Source organism: Crocodylus siamensis, chromosome 3 (genome assembly GCF_052110815.1).
Source record: "Crocodylus siamensis isolate JL-2025a chromosome 3, ASM5211081v1, whole genome shotgun sequence".
Taxonomy (NCBI): Eukaryota; Metazoa; Chordata; order Crocodylia; family Crocodylidae; genus Crocodylus; species Crocodylus siamensis.
The window spans coordinates 197,207,481-197,223,303 of record NC_143397.1 but is presented as its reverse complement, the minus strand read 5'-3'; the positions used below and the strand labels follow the sequence as shown (position 1 = coordinate 197,223,303).

The 15,823-nt window shown below is 41.6% G+C and overlaps 1 protein-coding gene across 4 annotated transcripts in view; it reads right to left on the bottom strand.

Moving 5' to 3' along the window:
• TRIM55 (tripartite motif containing 55) overlaps positions 1-9,604 on the bottom strand; it is a 60,146-nt gene extending 50,542 nt beyond the window's left edge. For 2 of the 4 annotated variants that reach the window (XR_016441444.1, XM_090040080.1), the window contains exons 1-2: positions 9,419-9,604; positions 8,348-8,520 (exon numbers count right to left, since the gene is read on the bottom strand). Coding sequence is in view for 3 of the 4 variants with exons in the window: in XM_090040080.1 (XP_089896206.1) it covers positions 8,348-8,520; positions 9,419-9,586 (341 nt within the window). In the remaining variant the exon portion in view is untranslated. The remainder of the gene's footprint in view (positions 1-8,347; positions 8,521-9,418) is intronic. The other 2 variants (XM_090040079.1, XM_090040081.1) reach the window with 1 other exon arrangement.
• Positions 9,605-15,823: the final 6,219 nt, after the last annotated feature.

Sequence of the window (15,823 nt, the reverse complement as noted above, 5' to 3'; positions counted from 1 at the left end):
AGAGAGCAGGCCTTATGAGGAGAGGCTGAGAGCCATAGGACTCTTCAGCCTGGAGAAGTGTAGGCTCATGGGATTTGATGGCAGCCAATAAGTACGTAAGGGGTATGTATCAGGAACTGGGAGAACATCTGTTCACCAGGGGACCCCAAGGGAAGACAAAGTCAAATGGTCACAAAATGCTGCATGACCATTTTAGACTGGACATAAGAAAAAACTTTAACATCTGAGTCTTCAGAGACTGGAATAGACTCCACACAAAAGTGGTGCAAGCACCTACTCTGGACACATTCAAGAAACATTTGGATGATTATTTTGCTGGGGACATCTGACCTCAGCTGACTTCCTGCCATTTGGGCAGGGGGCTGGACTCGATGATCTCGTGAGGTCTCTTCCAGCCCTAATGTCTATGAAATCTATGAACTCTATTAAATGAATAGTTTTACAACTAATACTCAGCTGAAAGGTATTTGTTTCTATATTTTGCAAACCATGCTTTGAAAGTTTGCAGAACAGAAAGAAATGATCTTTACATTCAATCAAAATACATAGAGAGAAAGTATTATTTCAGTCTAACACACAGAGAGAAAGTATTATTTTATATTAATTTACAGAAGGCTTTTTCCTACAGGCTAGGAAAATGGGGCTAATTAATCTGTGTGACTGATGGAATATATGTTTTCTCTTGTAAGCAGCTTGAAAGTGAAATTATTCTTGAAATAAATAAATGAAATAAATGACATTTAGAAAACGATAGAGCAGGAGGGAAAGTATCTTCTCCTTCCAGGTGTTTTAATTTCATCAGGTTTGAAACTAAGTTACAGAGTCATGTTGCTAAAATTAGCAAGTCTATACTCTGCAATATAACTAGATACACAGCAAATCATAAGATGGAGCAACAGAAAAATTCTAGGAAATATTCTGTTATATAGATCAGGTTGTTAACATATATTTGCACAACACATACTCAGAAAACAAACACCCCAAAGTGTATATTTAAGGTTAATTTCCAATGGAAAGGATGATTTAAACTGAAGGATCATGATTCCAGACACCTGAGTCAACCTCCATATGGTAAGCTGGGAACAGAAGGCTCATCACATCTGGGCAGAGCACTGTTCAAAATGACAAGATAAGCAGAGACCAGAATGACTCCACTTCCAGAGTGTTTACAAGAACAGAAACCACCAGTGTTTCATGTGCCATTGGACTTGTGCCTACTAATATGAAAGACAGTTGTGAAGGGTCAAAAAGGCAAAGGTATCAAATAGACTCAGTGCTGAGTTGAGGGACCCTCTGTCAGAAGTAGCTGATCTTTAAAAGCATCCCAAAGGGTGAGATGAAATCAGGACAGAAATCTGTGAACTCATGTAGTCCTCAAGAGCCTGGCAAAGAAAACTGGAAATGAACAGATAGTCTGTTGACTTCCAATCTCTTTCCTAGGCCCAGGAAATGAAGAACTCTTCACTAGATCCCAGAAAGTGGCCTCTTTTATGTCAGTGGAAATGCTGACTCATTGGACCAACCTCTGCGCTGTTATGAAAAGACACGGTTGATAAGCAACCAGAGGATGCAACTTACCTGTCCCTTACTCCTGTGTGATACAAGTGCAAATCTATTTTATGCAGGGTTAAATTTACAGTAATTTAGCAGGCAGGGGTAACAGGGTGTGGACTCACATAACACTTCTATTATTTTCAGTGTGGTTTGAGCTGCAAGCATCTGTCAGTTCAGAATGGTATGAACCTCCTGGAAGTATAGCTGGATAATTACCTATTATTTTGAACCAGTTCTTTGCAAACTGCTTCAGTGTCATGTGTGGACACTAAGCTTTCTATGACTAGTATCTGGTCTCTCCTGCAGGAGTACCACACTGCAGCACTCCTCACCCCTTCCCCACTCCAATGCCCACCCCTGCCCCTGCTCCCCCCAGCATGGAAACTGGCTGCTCTGGGATGCAGCCAGATCTTTGAAGCCCCAATCCCTATTGCCTGCATTTGACCATGATCCATGGCAACCCAGGTTGATTTTGTGGGGTGAGAGGGTGGGAGTTGAAGGTGGAGGGAGGCCAGGTGGGTGGAGAGGGTGTCCCTGCCTCCAGATTCTCTGGGTGCTCCAGAGACCTGCCTATGGTTTCTGCTTTATGCTGTAGCTCTAAAGGACTTTCCCTACAAAGCAGCTCAGTTGCTTCCATTGCCTTTAATCAACTCTGGTCCCTGGCACCCCAGGCTTATTTGGCAGAGCAGTTGGGAGAGAGGGGTGCCTGAAAACTACTCAGCTACAACTGCATGGGGATGGGTGTGCAGGGTAGAATGTGCAGGGCAGGGCAGGCACCTGGGAGGGGTGGGAGGTGTAGCAGAGGTGGCAAATCAATCAATGGGCCAATTCACATTGAATTGAGGACCGTTCTGTGGTCATTGCACAGTGGATCATGTTTGTCTTCCCCTAGTAATTGACAGGTGCACCCACTCACTTGCTACCTCACAGTAGATGTGTGTGAGGTGGGGGTTAATTGAAATTAATTCAGCAGCTTTCTAGGAAATGGCTTTTTAAAGCTGCAGCCTTAGGCAGAGACCTTGGAACGCACAACATTGGGAAAACAGAAACAGGGGTCCAGGTAGCCCTCACCCTCCCTCCTCCCAATCAGGGTCTTCCTTCCCTGTTAGGGGAAATCCTGGGGAAAATCCAAGCACTAGTAAGGCATGCTAGGCCAGATACTAACTCCCACACCCTGGTGGCAGTTTGACAGCATTGCAATGTCTAAAAAGGGTATCTTTTACTTTGAACCCTTGGCGGTATTTGTATGGACACCTCTGAACCAGGGCAATTGTGAACCAGTTCTCAATCGGTGATGCTGTTGGAATAATTCAATGATTATGTCTGTCCACACCTTTCGAGAGTAACGTCTGGTGGGCTGTGGAGCAGCAGCTCTACCTCCCCTTTTGATGTGGTTAAAAGTTCATGGCCAGAGATGTTATTTTCAAATTCTTTGTTAACATATGAGGGAATTCGGGAGAGATTTTTTTCAAGATCTCACAGGTAGCACTAAATTCCCTGATAAAAAAGGAGCAAGAACCGGTAACAGTACTTTGAGAGAATTAAACTTGTTTTTTCTGCAGTGCAGAAACAGCTTGTGACAATGTGAAGTGTGACTGGAGTGTGATTGTTTGGCATCCTATTGTACACATTATACTGGTATACAAAAAATAGCAGATAGAAAACATATCTCCCCCCCACTGCTATATCGGGTGACTTCAATTTGGTGGAGAGTTATCCTTGAAAGTATCAGAAGCAAAACTCTACTAGTCTACTTAGGTTTCATCTGTCTCTATCCATTTGGAGAGTTTTTCTTTAAATGCACATCCTCAGTCATTCACTGAAATATCCTTGTTCAGATGGCTTAGAAGATCAGGCCTTAAAACTGCAACTCTGAACAAACTCATAAATAATACTGGGGTCCTTGATCTCAATATTATACTTTGATTACCGCTCTCTTAAGCCAAACAAATAGATCTATTTACTCCTGTACTGCATCCACAGGGTGTTTCTATACATTCGTTAATGTGCTTTTGCTACTGTGCATTAAGTTTATCATCTCTAATATGAGGCATTGGTGACATGTAGGGGGTGCACGTGGGTGCCTGCAGGAGCTCACTGCTTGCCGCTGCCATGCTCCCACCGCCAACAGCACCGCCACTGCCTGCAGGAGCTTGCCATGCCCCCCAGCCTCCGGGGGCACATGGCATTTATGATATGAAGTACTACATAAAGGTGCAACGCTTAATGTACAATAGACTAATTCTAGTGCACATTAGCATATTAGCACTTTTTGAGATGACGCTTTAATGTGCAATAGAATAGGCTACTGTGCATTAAAGCACATCTATAGACATGCCCACACAGAATCTGGCCTTTAAAGTGTGGACTGCTTTGAACTGTTCATAGAAAAAAATGCAAAATCAGTGTAGAAAACATGCATGCTGTTATTAACAGCTTAATATTTAATTAGTTAACATAATTAGCTCCATTTCTGGCCCTATGCTGAGTTACATTAGCTGAGGCTATACCTTGGTATATTTATTTTATATAACACTATTATTTAAAGGACAATTTGACTGAATATAAAGAAGAGCTGCTGTTCTAATAAACATAATTTTATAGTAGGTTTAATATCCCTAGCCCAAATTCTGCTCTACATTAGAGCACTGCAAATTAAGAACAATTCCATGGAAGTCAACAGCAGTATTCATTTGAATAGTTAACCAATTTTGGTAATTCATTTTCTTTAATTGTGGGGGACTATTTCAAGATTTATACAAAGCCAAAAATCTTTTCTGTCCAGTCTCCTACATCACGTGGAATTTGTTCTGTAACAATACTGGTTATTTCATTTACACTGAAAAATCAAAGTACATGCCAGTAAAGTACACATGGGGCCTGAAAGACATTAGCCCACATTGTCGGACACCCTGAGAACACCAGAAAGCAGTGACAGGGAGTGCCTAGAACGATGTTTCATAGATTTCATATACATGAAGGTTGGAAGGGACCTCCTAAGATCATCCAGTCCAGCTGAATAAAAAATTGAATCTGAATTGAGTCCGACCCCAAATTGAATCTGACGTTGAATCAGAATGCTGTAAATGATTGATTTAAATTATGTTAGCAAGCAGCCTGGCCCCAGTCCAGCCCTGTGGGGGAAGGGGGTGTGGTCTGGCACCCATTCAGCTGCACGGGGGGGGTGGGGGTTGGGAAGGGGGCATGGCTCAGCTCCAACACAGCTGCGTGGGCAGAAGGGGGTATAATTTTCCCCAACCTGACTGGGGGGGGGAGGGTAGGGGCATAGGAATTTGACAGGGGAGGCTGGCGGTATTAATGGCCACTGCTCCCCTGCCACTACATTTCCCAACCCCTAAGAACCCCCACAGGCCAAATGCAATGGCTCCATTGACCACATTTGGCATGTGGGCAAGAGGTTAAGTACCCCTGCTTTAAAGGGAGGGCACCAAACCAGGTATATCTATATCTATCTATTCATCACTCTCCCTGATATCCACCATCATTAGTTTAGAGATGGTAGAGGAACTATATCTTCCTGATCTGTTTAACAGCCAATCTCTTACTACCTCAGTTCCCAAGTGTTTTCACAACTTTAAAAGAAAGCGTCATTGTGCTGAACTTGTTGAATAAACAGAAATGAAGAAAATATCCTCTTTGTACCTGCAGCAGAGGCTGTTGCTGTCAAAAGCTGGGTTTGCATCCCATCCAACTCTGGCTCCAGCTGGGTAACTGTGACTTCTACTAGTTGGGGATCTGACCTCCTTTAAACCTTCAGCAGCAAAATTTGTGCTGGTAAATATCTTTTTGCTTGATATAAATTACTTTAATAGATTATAAGCTTAGTCCTTCATAAAGATACTCATTGGCTGGAGCCTGGTCTGTTCATGGAAGTGGTTATACCATGTGACAACAGGTGGCCAGATGTAATGATCTGAGTGGTCCCTCCCAATGCTAGGTCATGATCTCAAATTTAATGTTAAGTAGGTCTACAGTTAAAGAAAGGTGGCTTTGAATTAAATAAAAGATCAATTTATGTAAAAAAACCCTGATTTTTTACTACTTCAGTTCCCAGTTGGTTTCACAGCTTTGAAAAATCAATTTTTTTCAGAAAATCTGTTTGTGTTTTTTTAGCACTTAACTTAAAATCATTTTTTTTAATCCATCAAGGCAGCACAGCCCCTTAGGATGTTCTGCTGACTGAGCCCAACCTGCTGTACTAGTTAATGTGGAGTACAATTGGGAGCTAGGGATGTATCTTTTTCTTGAGACCACCGCTGAGGTAATTGTCCCCCAAGCAGGTGAAGACTCCAATGCTCAAGAAATTGCAGGGAGAGAAGGACCATATTCTCATAGCAGTTTAGAAAAGTTAAGGGGAAAAGAGATAAGCAGCTGAAGCACACAAAGTGCTAAATACCTTAGATAATGCTGTTATGTGGTATCACTGCCAGCACTGATAATTAGCATAACTGTAAGGACACAAGTGAAGGTTAAAAATGCCTTCATATATAAAATAATTGCCCTTTTGGACAAATTGCAGAGGTCAGGACCATTTTTCATCTATATTTCTGATCTTTGGTGCAGTGTGTCCCATTGCTTTTTTTTTTCCCAAAGTCCCATGGCTTTATTCTGCAGTCATCCCACAAGAACCTGTAAAAGATTTTTTTTAGCCAGGGTTTTTTTAACTTTAGTAAAATTCAGTCACTTCTCCATGCGATGGGAGCTAACCACAACTGCACAGAAAAATACAGGAAGTGAAGAATCAGCTTGTTTGGTTGACTGCTATATCTAGCATGGCAGTTTTGTTGAATGATTTCCTCAGTGATTTTCCCTGTAGCAATAACAGGTGCATCTAACTGATGCATACAGGGGCAGATTCATAAAAGCAGATGGCTTCTGCTTGGTGAAGCCTTTCTAAGGGAAGGGGGAAAGACAGATTTAAACCATCTTTGTGCTGCCCAGCTTCTTGGTTTGGCCTTGTGCTTAGCTTCACAAGGCTTTTCTCACCTACAGCAGCCTCCACCCTGAAGGAACACTTACCCTCAAAAACAGCTAGATCACAATAGTGTTTGGGTACGTGTCTGAATGTCTGAGCCTTGTGGGCTCAGTTCTGTGCGGCAGCACTAGTGTTGAGACACAGCACTGCAATGGGTGCTCTGGGAGACATTCAGCCTCTGTTAGAGAGCTCAGCCACTACTGCACTTTCAAACATAGAAATGTCATGCTGAAGGCAGTCCTTTTGTACTGAAGACAGAGGACTCACTGCAACTGTGGGTTCCTTCATTCCTTTGTTTTCTGGCCAAGGGGCAGGGTCCATTTTGCATGTCGCATACATATCTGACAAAGATTCGACTAACCTGCTGGGTGTGTGGTGTCCTTAACTAGTATTCTTTGTGGTCTATCTGAGATTTCCTGCCTGACAAAATGATTTGTAAGATGATTGGTAGCAAGAGACCTCAATGTCTTGTCAACCTGCTTCTAAAAGTGATATTCAACATGAAACCGTTCCTGTAAAACAGTGATTCCCAACAAGGGTACCATAGCACCCTAGGAGTTTGGCAGCAGTGGTGTTGTGAGATCCTTTAAAGGGTGCATCAAGGTGCCGCACAATATGCAAGCATCTACACATGATTCACAAGATAAACCCAGAGATTTCAAATAGGAACCTATAGTATCAAAAACATTTTGCCCTTTGTGGCCTTTCTGAATTGTTTGCAACAAAAGAATTGCCTTATTATTTTTCTGTAGTAAAAAAAAACAAACAGTGAAAACAGGGCTGGCTTTTTTTGAGGGGTGCCTTGAGTGGAACGAGGTTGAGAACCACTGCTATAAACAAGCCCTCACTTGTAGTGAAGTCAGTGGAACTGCTTCTGTAGGATTATGTACTTGGCAAAAGTTACAGGATCAGGTCCACTATTTCAATTTTCTTTCCTAAGCTGTGAGTTGAAGTGTGATCCATTAAGTATCAGCACCCTCCCAACCCATCCTTTGATAACAAAAATAACAATGATATTATCCTATAGATGACTCATGTATATATATGCCGCAAGTGACTGTAATTTAGGATTAATCTCACTTGTTAGGGTTAACCCATTCTTCTCCTCTAGAATTTTGGCTTTCCTATACACAGCTACACAGCATTGTCACGAACTGTTATTTTTGGTAATTTCAGTCTCTTCTATACAGAAAGTGAGTCCTAAATAAGACTTGATTTCATGAGTTCACATCCTATGCTGACAGGCATGCTTTTTTTAAATATTGATGATTCAATTTATTATGATGCGGGCTGGCTTCTGAATATAATTCAGATGTATTTGTTTTTGCTTCAATTGTCCCTCAGGGCTTTTCAGCAAGTGCCAACATTTTATTAACCTAGGAGTACATGCCTGAAGACAAGCTGTAGAACATATGGGTTTGAAAAGTTTATAAAATAAAGTGGTCCTAATTCATATGATTAACCAGATTGACTTCCAGAACTCTGTGTCCATGACTAAGTATTACTTATGTGAATAAGCACTAGAAGCAAAAGCTCAACACCTACTTGAACACTGCTTTTGGTCAAGTGATATAACATAAATAAGAGTTGACTTTATTCTACAGTAAACACAGGAGCATGTATGATATGTCATTCTCCCAGTGGGATAACTCTACCATCTCCAAAAGATAAAATAACTAAATATACCCAACAACTTATAAAACAAAGGCAAGAAGGGAAGGGAGAACCTTCCACAACCATAAGCTTTGTCGGCTTGTACTGTCAACATTCTGTTAAGGATACAAATAAGTACGTTACCTGGTAGACTCCTGCTTATAAATGTCAATGATATTTTCCACCAGAAGGTTCCTTTGAAGTCCATACACACCATGTCTGTCCAGAACTACTTCATGTCTACATGAGGGACATCGAAATCGACCACCTGAAGCCACAGTGGTGCCTCCCCTGGTTGTGAGGTATGGATTGGAGGCCTGTTCTTGCCAAGCAATAAAATTATAGGTGAATAAAGCCATGCATACCTTCTTAAAACACTTTGCAATTGTTTTGGTAATAGCCTTAATGTTCAGAACACAAGACATACATCCAGCCACCCAGAGATGTAGTAGCACACCTGTGACAGCCGCACAGCACAGGGCAGTGCCACCGTCCCAGTTGTGGTGGGGTGTTCAGCTGATGTTGTGGCATGACTATTCTTGCACTGCTGTCCCTCCAAGGTAGTGCTCGGAGCTGCTACCTCAGTCGCCCCCCCCTCCACTTATGCTACAGAAGCCCCCTATTTAACACCTACTCCAAAACCAATGAGGTCAATGAAAAGACTCCCATGAGTCCAACAAATTTTGGATTAGGCCCAGTAATTCTTTACTAACCTAACTGGGGATTTTTGGCTAAAAAACCCAAAAAAAATATGTAAGGTAATGTTATTTCACTTGGTGCCTACTGGCTAATAATACTGTAGCAATCTGCCTGGAGATACACAGATAGCAAAAAGATAATAATTAAACAAACCAATTCGTAATTAAATGTCTGTAAATGCTGAAAATGAATTTAGTATAAGTAAATAAATGTCAGGAACCCATCAAAATGCAAAAGACAATGGGCCAGATCAGAACAGTTGCCATGGCTCTGGGATCACTGTATGTAAGAACATCATATAACAATTTATATAGTCCAAACCACAAAGGTCTCTATGCAAAGGAAGCCACGCATCAAAGAAGTTTTCTATGTTCTGCTTTTACTTATGCCTTTTTAAATGCTTGCCAATCATTAACAGTAAATAAGCCAATCTCGTAAAGTGTTGCTCTTCTCTTTGCCTTGAGCAAGTGCTATTTGAACTCAGGCTGGCAAATCTTTATGCTGAAATGAACCTACCTGGAAAATGTCGCTGGCGCATTTTCTACACAGGTTATGCTGACAAGGAAGGATGACCACAGGCTTAGAAAACATCTCTAAACAGATGGGGCAAATAAGCTGTTTCTCCAGGTTATCCATGGTTTGCTGCTCTTTGGAAAAGGACTTGTAATTCAAAGAGGTGCTCATCCCTAGCTATTCCAAGGTGCATATGTTCAGAATAAGGGTGCTACTGGTCAGTTTCCGGGTTAGTTCCCTTGAAATAATTCCAAGGCTCGTGTGATCAAATGTTCTTTGAGTTTCTCTTGCTGGAGGATATTGTTTAAACGATAGGCTGAAGGGAGCTGAGGCTGTTTTTAGCAGCACAGCGTCAGAAGTTGCCATTCTAACTTGTCCATATAAGCAAGTGACATGAGGACAGATTCAGACAGGTGACAGATAACAGGGATGAGAGATCAACATTCCTGTCTGAGAAAGAGAAGGAGGTGGAGGGAGGTGAGAGAGGAGCTGAGGTTTGTCACTGACACATGGCAGCCCTCCCCCACCCCTTAGCAAAGGACAAGTTTTAAACGGTATGGTAAAATGTCATCTAGTTTGTTCTTATCTCTTCATGGCAGTGAAACTGTATGGCCCAAATGACACAATACTGCTTCCTATTGAAAGAAAAGAATGCCATCAGGAGTAGGAATATGCCGTAAAAATCATTGCTCAGTTACTAGAGAGTAATGAACAGTATAAACTGAACACTGCAAATTTACATAACTGTAGATTCATTACAATATCTTTACTTGTACATGTTAATAAACTAGAAAAGTCTGACTTTTAGAACAACAGAAATCAGTGAGATGCAGATGTACTTCCCTTCAGAAAAAAAACAGAACCTAAAGATAAAACTTTAAAGAACTAATTAAAAATCACTTGACTATAATTGTGCTTTAACTTGCAACTGAATTTTAGGAAACTGGAGCATGAGTATTTGGTCCATTTTTTCCAAAGCAGTTAAAGAATGCACAAAAATGTAGCATGGATTCTACTTCCTGATTAAAAGCACACAAAAGAAATATGGAAAGATTTCATTTTTACTGGCAAAGAATAAATGTTAATTGTTCCTGCTTTCCATGGTATAATCCAAATATATTTTAGCTTTGGACAGTGTTGTGTTTATATCTGTTTATTCGACACAGAGATCTCTCAGAACTTGGCACTTGTTCTAAAGTTATTTTTAAAATGACAATTTCCCAGATAATTTCTGGCATGTGATGCCTGATCTTAGGGCAAAGCCATCTGTGCTTCTATTTGCCAATAATTTATCTCACAACTGTACAAGCAATAAATATCCTGTCCACAAATTTAAGCCCAAACCCCCACACATACAGTAAGCAGTTGCTTACTGTTTGCTTCATACTGTACATGTAATTAATATATAATCAACAGTTTTATTTGACTATAAAAGTAATTAGTGCAATATAGAATAATTTGCCAGTAATGTACCTTGCAGAAGGGAAGGCCCTTGTGTTTACAGTAGTTAATGCTTGAAAAGTGTTTTGGATAGATAAGTGCAAAACATGTATTATTAACAAACACTGCACGCACTTTAGGGAAAGATGGATCTAAATTCAATAGCAAGGTCCTCTGGTTTGTAGGAAGCACCAATTTAGAAACTTGGCAGCAGATTACAGGGATTAAAAGATGGTTATTACTGACTTTCATATGAAAATGAATAACACACTTTGAATGCAATATAATTGACTCACATTAAATTTAGTCTGCTCTTGATTTTCAGTGTGCTGAATATTTTTTCACTGCATGGGTGAAATCCTCATCCCACTGAAATCCATGAGGACAGGATTTCTCACCCCAGATGTATACATCTGGCAAAGGTCTTGTGTGTGTGTGAAATTTGCACAGTTTAATCAAATCAGTTTAAAACCAGGTTTTGAGTGAAAGTGGGTAAGTTTCTCATGTAGACAAGACCTCAGATGTTGTAAAGGGGAAGCTGTTTGGGCAGCTGAACAGGGAACAGCTGAGATTTCTGGCTCAAAGAGAAGGAGGTGAAGAGAATCTTTTTTTGGCAATAGGGGAGATGCATCTCTTCGTTCTTTTTCATTTGTGGACAGGGGCAGTAATGACTTTAATGCACTGAGGAATGTGAACTCCCTATTTCCTCCCATAGAATTCAACTGCCTTCTTTTCCATGTCCCACCCTTGCACTGCAGGCTAGTTTTAAACCAGAAAGTGAAAGAAAATGACTTTTGCTCTACTGAGATGACTAGGCATGTGCTTCCTCTTTATAAAATAAGGCAGAAGATGGGAAACATCTGAGAAAGAAAGTTGAAGAACAGAAGTGTCAGTGTATTGAAATGTCTATACACCACTGAATGGGAGCAAGCTAGCTGAACTGGTGGGGCTACTAAATGGTGGAGATTTATGAACCAGTGAGTATAACCAGAATTTGCTTGAATGTCAGTATAACCATGTGAAAATATTTATAGTAGCAGTAAGCTATAGGTTACCAGTGAAGAATATGAGCATGGAATTCTTCTAGTAGAAACTTAATTATGTAGTTGAGGTTGTGGATGGTATCCCTTTCATGTTGTTAAGGAGAATTTCAGCCAAGAGGTCAATGATTAAGGAAATGGACTGACTCCATTTCTGCACCAGGAATCCAAGGAATCCCTCTTGCATATTTTTAGGTGAAATGCATTTAGTTCAGAGTGCAGTATTTCCAATGGATTGTCTAGCAGTTTCTCCTCCCTCAGATTGGCAGACTGGCTCTGTGCACAGTGCTGGACTTATGACAAAAATCAGTTATGCTGTAATAGAGAATAGATGGCAGAAACCTGTGCCTATAGCCAGGGTCTACATTACATAGTATTGCTGGCATCACTGTATTTGTTGGGAGTATGAAAAACCACACCCTTAGCTGACACAGTTCTTTTGTCAGCATAGCTTATCCCATCTGGGAATAAACCTGTGTACAGCAATAAGTATAATAGTGACTTCTTTGCAGTGTAGGGTGTGACAATGTACCAGGGCCAGCCCTGCTTATTAAAATATCCTGGCTTCTCTAAGCCTGCTCATCCAGGCTACGTCCATCCCAGGAGAACTATGCTACTAGAGGAATTCTGGGATATAACAACAGTAAAACATTCCTATTGTAGACACAGCTTATATTCACCAGCTGAGCTTTGTACTACTAGTTTAGTAAAATGACTTTTTTCTTTGGGACAAACCAGCCATCCCAGTAAAGATGAGGTTTATGCCAATGTAGCTTCATCCACACTAGGAACTTGTGATGGCTGTATGTTAGTCAGGGACATGGCTGATGATTACATAGGAGATGTGATCTCAGGAAGCCTTCCCACTGTACATGTGCCCACTGGTGCTGAGGTTGTGGTAGATGTTGCAAGAGTCTTTCCTACCAAGGAGCATGTGCAGGATGCACCACCTAGTCCACACAACTATTTTCTTCCTCCAGCAGCAAATGGGGGGAGAAGAGGAAGAGCCAAATTTCCACAGCACTAACTGACGGTCCTGCAATCCATCTCTCTCCCTGCTAGTAGTGTAACTGAGAAGGGTGACCAGGCCTGCAGCCCTGCTTTTGTGGGGAGTGCAAAAATAGCCACCACTCCTGCAGTGGCTGACTTTGCCACCAACATTGGAACTACTGCAGCATAATACATTGGTGTTATTTTGGAGGGACAGTGATGACTTAATCATATACATGTCTTGATACTTTTAGCCAAGGAATGTCATCTGTGTTGCTGGCTCACACTGAAAATTACTGAATAAGCCCTGTTTTGCAGTGTGACAGATATGCTTGCTTTGTTGACATAGCTTTTAATTCCCCTATTTTTATAATATATAAAAAACGGAGGCTAGTAGAATAAAGGCTGAGGAGGAAATCAGCCACAGAAGGCTATCTGGATTTAGGAAAGGGATCCAAAGGATGTGGGTGAGGTTATGTGGTGCCAAGGGTAAAGTATCAATGCTATTATGATGTCCTGGGTGTCATGTTCAAAGAATTCTGCTTTACAGCCTCTTATCTTGAACTAACATTGTATAACATTCCTCACTGTCACCTCTGATGATTATGCCCTTTTGCTATTTATGGTAGAAGCAGATGCATTTAAGGCTATGTCTTTACAGACAAGAAACTTGCAAAAGATGTGCATTTACCGTTGGATAACTAACATATATAATCACTCTCTCACTGTAAAACATAATAGATATCAGGCATTTTAGTTTTACCATGAGGTAAACAAGTGAAGATCAGTGTATAGGAGAGAAGTACAGTGCTGATCTTGCTTAGCTACCTTGTCCTAACTGCTACAAGTACCTTTTCTACACTTAGGACTTACAGGGCGCATTTACACGTGATGCTACGTCACTGTGGCAATGCACTCCCCTATTATAGCGCGTTGCTGTGGTGACATAATACCTAAAAATAACTGTGTGTAGCATACACAGAGCAGTATGGGCTGTTACTGCACCATCTTTTAGTACTTCCTCTTGGTACTAAAAGATGGTGCAGTAACAATGGTGCCATAGTGGCATGTGTAGATGCACCCATAGTAATGCAACTATGTTGCATGTATTTCACTTCAAGATAACCCACCTTTACATTGATGAAGACAGTCTAAAATTATCTTTATTCAATGCTCCCCTCATTTATTTACCTTTAAAATGTCTTTTGTATTACATTCCCTTACTCCTTGGCAAGTAGCAACATTCTCAGCTGCACTGAATAAATGAGATGCTCTTGACATCAGAGTCTAGCACAGGAGCCTCATACTTCCTTGCCATTACTTTCCTCTGCTCAGCACTGGTGAGGCCACATCTGGAGTACTCTGTTCAGTTTTGGGCCCCCCCACTACAGAGAGGATGTGGACAAATTAGAGAAAGTCCAGTGCAGGGCAACAAAAATAGGAAGGGGGCATTGTTTCCCTCTGCTCAGCAATAGCACCATAGTGGCATGAAAGTAGTAGTCTACCACTTTGTCCATCAGGTGGGAGATCCACTGGATCTCCTCCATTTGCAGTAGCAGAGGAGATGACCTTGCTCACATAAATTTGCTTTAGGTGTGGCTTCTTGGACATCCAGATTAAGACAACAAAACAGTGTTTTGTGCCTGCTGACTTCAACCATTTTAGTTAATTTGATGGTTGATATTAGGGCTGTGCGAAGCTTCAGTAGTTGATTTGATTTGGAGGAGATTCAGCCTGATTCGGTGGCCAAATCTCTGAATCCAAATCATATCGGGAGACTGATTAAAAGCTCTGAATCGAATCGGAAGACTTCAAATTGATTCAGAAAAGATTTGGCGCCGATTCAGAGATTTGGCCATAGACTAAACAGGCAGCAGTCCTCCCCACACTGGACACACCTGCCTCCAGCTGGTAAGTCTGTTGTGGTGGACAGAGAGGGGAGGGAAGGGGTGTGTGTGTGGGGAGGAGGAACAGACCAACACCCCCACAGTGAGGGAGGGATTGGGGCTGGGACAAGCTGCCCAGCTGGGGTGGAGGGGCGCAGGACTCGAGGAGGGGGGCTCCCGCCACTGTGTGCCGCTGCACACTGCCAGTCTGGGAGGGCATGGGACCAGGCATATGCCCCTGGATCTGTGCAGCTTGTCCCAGCCCCAGCCCCAGCCCAAATCCCTCCACCCACCACAGCAGACTTACCAGCTAGAGGCAGCTGTGTCCAGCATGGTGAGGACTGCTGCCTGTTTAGTCTATGGCCAAATCTCCGAATCGGCGCTGACTCTTCAGATCTGAATCGGTTGAATCAAATCGGTCAAATTCAAATCACTGTCCCTCCGAATCAGCTGAATCTAAATCCAAAGTGAATACCTGCTGCTTCACACAGGCCTAGTTGGCTGCAAAAGTTTTAATTTTTGATGAGTCTTTCAGTGCAAGTCTTCCCCATCCCCATCCACACCCAGGTTTTCGGCTTTCTTCTGCTAAGTCTGATTGTGTTCATTTATTTTCTGATAAAGTAGCACCAGAATAGAGGCTACACTTCCAAAGGCACAAGAGCTTGTATATTAGAGTTCTCAGCTGTGGCAGGCAAGTCACAGAAGCTCTAGTTTCATTTTAAATTTGCAATGGATTATCAAGCAGAATAAATGAACTAGTTGCAAAATTAAACCATGTTCAAACTACATGATACTCAGGGTGCAAACTACCCAGGGTGCTACATGGTGTATTTCTAAGTACTCTATTTTGATCACCAAATGTCACTTGATAAATATTTACTAACGAGCCCTTGGCATAAACAGGCTAACTTTAGGTGAAATAGAACCTTTGGGGTACAACATTATTTTGTCCTTTGAGACCTAACATTTTATATCTGGTGCATCTCCCATATGTGCACATATGATATGTAACTATAACTAATTTGTGTCCAAATTAGTTATAGTTCAGCTTC